At 40.4% G+C, this 3026-nt stretch overlaps 1 protein-coding gene across 4 annotated transcripts in view; it reads right to left on the bottom strand.

Moving 5' to 3' along the window:
- Positions 1-2862, bottom strand: part of LOC111373119 — a 7761-nt gene extending 4899 nt beyond the window's left edge. For 3 of the 4 annotated variants that reach the window (XR_002698892.1, XR_002698893.1, XR_002698891.1), the window contains exons 1-2: positions 2723-2862; positions 944-2283 (exon numbers count right to left, since the gene is read on the bottom strand). Coding sequence is in view for 1 of the 4 variants with exons in the window: in XM_022995604.1 (XP_022851372.1) it covers positions 1008-2276 (1269 nt within the window). In the remaining 3 variants the exon portion in view is untranslated. Of the gene's footprint in view, positions 1-648; positions 2284-2722 lie in introns of those variants that run through there. The other variant, XM_022995604.1, reaches the window with a different exon arrangement.
- Positions 2863-3026: the final 164 nt, after the last annotated feature.

Below are 3026 nucleotides of genomic sequence, written 5' to 3'. Positions count from 1 at the left end.
TCATAATGCCCATATCTCGACCTGAAAGCAGTTTTCTGTACATCCACATCCCTAATTTTGAGTTGATGATACCCTGAACGCAAATCAATCTTTGAAAATACTGAGGCACCTCGAAGTTGATCAAACAAATCGTCAACGCGGGGTAGAGGGTACTTATTGCGAATAGTCATCTTATTCAACTGTCTGTAGTCAATACATAATCTCATTGTGCCATCTTTCTTTTTTACAAATAAAACAGGCGCTCCCCATGGAGATACACTAGGTCTAATGAAACCTTTATCCACCAAATCTTGTAATTGTACCTTTAATTCCTTCAACTCTTTTGGAGCCATTCGATAAGGTACTTGTGAAATAGGTGCTGTTCCGGGGACTAAATCAATACAGAATTCAATCTCCCTATCTGGGGGTAATCCCAGAAGTTCTTTTGGAAAGACATGGGGGAAATCTCGCACAACTGATATATCATCAATTTCCAGCTTAGTGATCTGAGTATCAATCACATGAGCTAAATATGCATGACAACCCTTTTTTAGCATTCTTCGGGCATCAAAGACAGATATCATACAAGATGGCAAAATTCTGCGCTCTCCAGTGAGAACAATTTCAAGATTTTCTGGACTTCTAAATATCACTTCCTTGCAAAAACAATCGACTGAAGCACAATGTCTAGATAAAAAGTCCATCCCCAAAATAACATCAAAATCATGAATATCGAGTGGAATTAGATCTGCTTTCAATTCATGATTGTCCACTCTAATCCCACAATCTTCGTATACCCAACTAGCTAAAAGTGAATCCCCTACAGGAGTCATTACTACTAATTCACTGTTTAAAGGCTCCGACATTTTATCAGCATGGCTAGCAAGTGCATGAGAAATAAAGGAATGTGTAGCACCCGAATCAATTAAGGAACAAGCATTTCTACCAAAAATAGATAACATACCCATAACTACGTCAGGTGATTCCTCGGCCTCCTGTTGTGTCATAGCAAACACTCTGCCCTGACTCTAAGTACGTCCTGTCTGTCCCCTCTGCCTGGAATCACTGCCACCAGCCATATCAGACTGTACTCTACTAGTCGAACCTACATTACTTGTTGGAATTCCCTTTTTATTCTGTCTCGATCTGGCATCACTAGTCCCTATCTGTATACTTGTCCCCTGAGATGAGCCTCTCTCCTGAAATCGGACTGGACAGTCTTTCCTTAAATGTCCTTCCTGTCCGCACAAAAAGCATCCATTGGTACCCTTAAGACACTTACCAAGATGGAGTTTCCCACAAATCTGACAAGGCGGATATCGAGTACTACTAAGGCCGTCGATAGGTCTCGAGGCTGTAGCCCTCTGAACTGAAGACTGACGATGTGCTAGCTGGTTGACGGAGTTCTGACTACGACCGGATTCTTGACTGGAACCAAAACTCTGAGATCTCGACTTAAAACTCCCAGTATGAGTAACACCAGGCCAAAATCTTCCTCTGTTCTTTTTATGCTGTCCACTAGAGGTTCCTATCTGACTTTGATTTCCTCGAATAGCTAACTGAATCCCCTGACTCTGTCCTGCTTGTAATGCTGCTTCGACTCTCAAGGCCGCCTCAACTACTGGACCAAATCTGGCATGTCCCTGCCCTGTCACTATCGCCCTAATATCAGGCCTCAAGTTCTCTTTGAATCGTCTGCATTTGTCATTCTCCTCATTTACTAGAACCAATGCATACTTTGAAAGCTCTACAAACTTGGTGTGATATTCAGAAACAGTCATTGAACCTTGAGTCAGTCTCAAGAACTCATTTTGCTTGGCATTCTTGTATGAATGAGGATAATAAGTCTCAAAGAAAGCATCTCTAAAAATAGCCCATGTGATGCCACTGGCTTCATGATACCTACTTCGAAAAGCAACCCACCAGTCAGCTGCCACACCTTTCAGCAAGAAAGTAGCAAGGCGTAGTTTCTTTTCCTCAGAACAACCCATAACATCAAAAATACTTTCTAAATTTCTCATCCATTCCTCAGCATCAGCAGGGTTAGCTGTGCCCACAAAATGTTTAGCACCGAGCTTAATTGCCCTCTCAATGCTAGTATCTCTATCTGGGTTGGGAAGAATAGATGCAATGGCTGTAGCGAGTCTGTCGAATAGGGGATCATTTCCAACCACATTACCCTGTGTCGGCAGTCCTTGCGTCTGATGAACTGATGCCTCACCTACATCTTCTCTTGCAGGGGCATTTGGATTTTCAGGTAGTTGGTTTCGACGCCTGCCCGCTCTGCCACTGCGCATCCTTAACCTACAATATGCATAACATGTTGAAAGATCAGAATAAATCCAGCATATCCCAGAGACTCTTGAACCATGCTCTGATACCACTTGACACATCCCGTCCTAAGACTTAAGACGTGACGTGAGCCGATGATAAGTGCCAGCTAGGCACTGGACCCATCACCAAGGCAAAAGTAGCTAAACTTTAATAATAAAGCTTCGTTTGACCAATTAAAATCTTTCTAAACTCCAATAAAATACCAACATAATACTATCATTTGCTCGTTTAACCAAAAACATCCATAACATATACATCAAAACTGCCTCTCAAAAGGATAATAGGATGCAGTTTAGATTACAATATTACATCATGATCATTGGTGTATATAAATACCAAAATAATTTTCCTCCAATATGATGTAAATATTTTACTTGATGATTACACAATTTCAAACAAAAGAACCTACAATTGGTGGTAGCAATGTCTGCAAAACTATCAAAATAATCTCCACCACCGCTCAGTCAACAGCCTCCTATAAGGAAAAGTTCAGGAAAATATGAGATAATAATCCCAGTGAGTGAAGTACTTAAAAGATGGTTGTACTGTCCTTTGTGTGTGTGTATATATATATATATATATATATATATATAACGAGATGAGTAAGTACATTAGACAATTCAATAATTAAAAACCATAATCTAAACTCCACAAGCTGAACTGTAAGCGGGAAAAATGTAACTGAAGACTAATAATCCACTATATAATTAAAA

Source organism: Olea europaea, unplaced genomic scaffold, assembly GCF_002742605.1.
Source record: "Olea europaea var. sylvestris unplaced genomic scaffold, O_europaea_v1 scaffold1073, whole genome shotgun sequence".
NCBI classification, from domain to species: domain Eukaryota; kingdom Viridiplantae; phylum Streptophyta; class Magnoliopsida; order Lamiales; family Oleaceae; genus Olea; species Olea europaea.
This window is presented reverse-complemented; position numbering and strand designations above follow the sequence as displayed.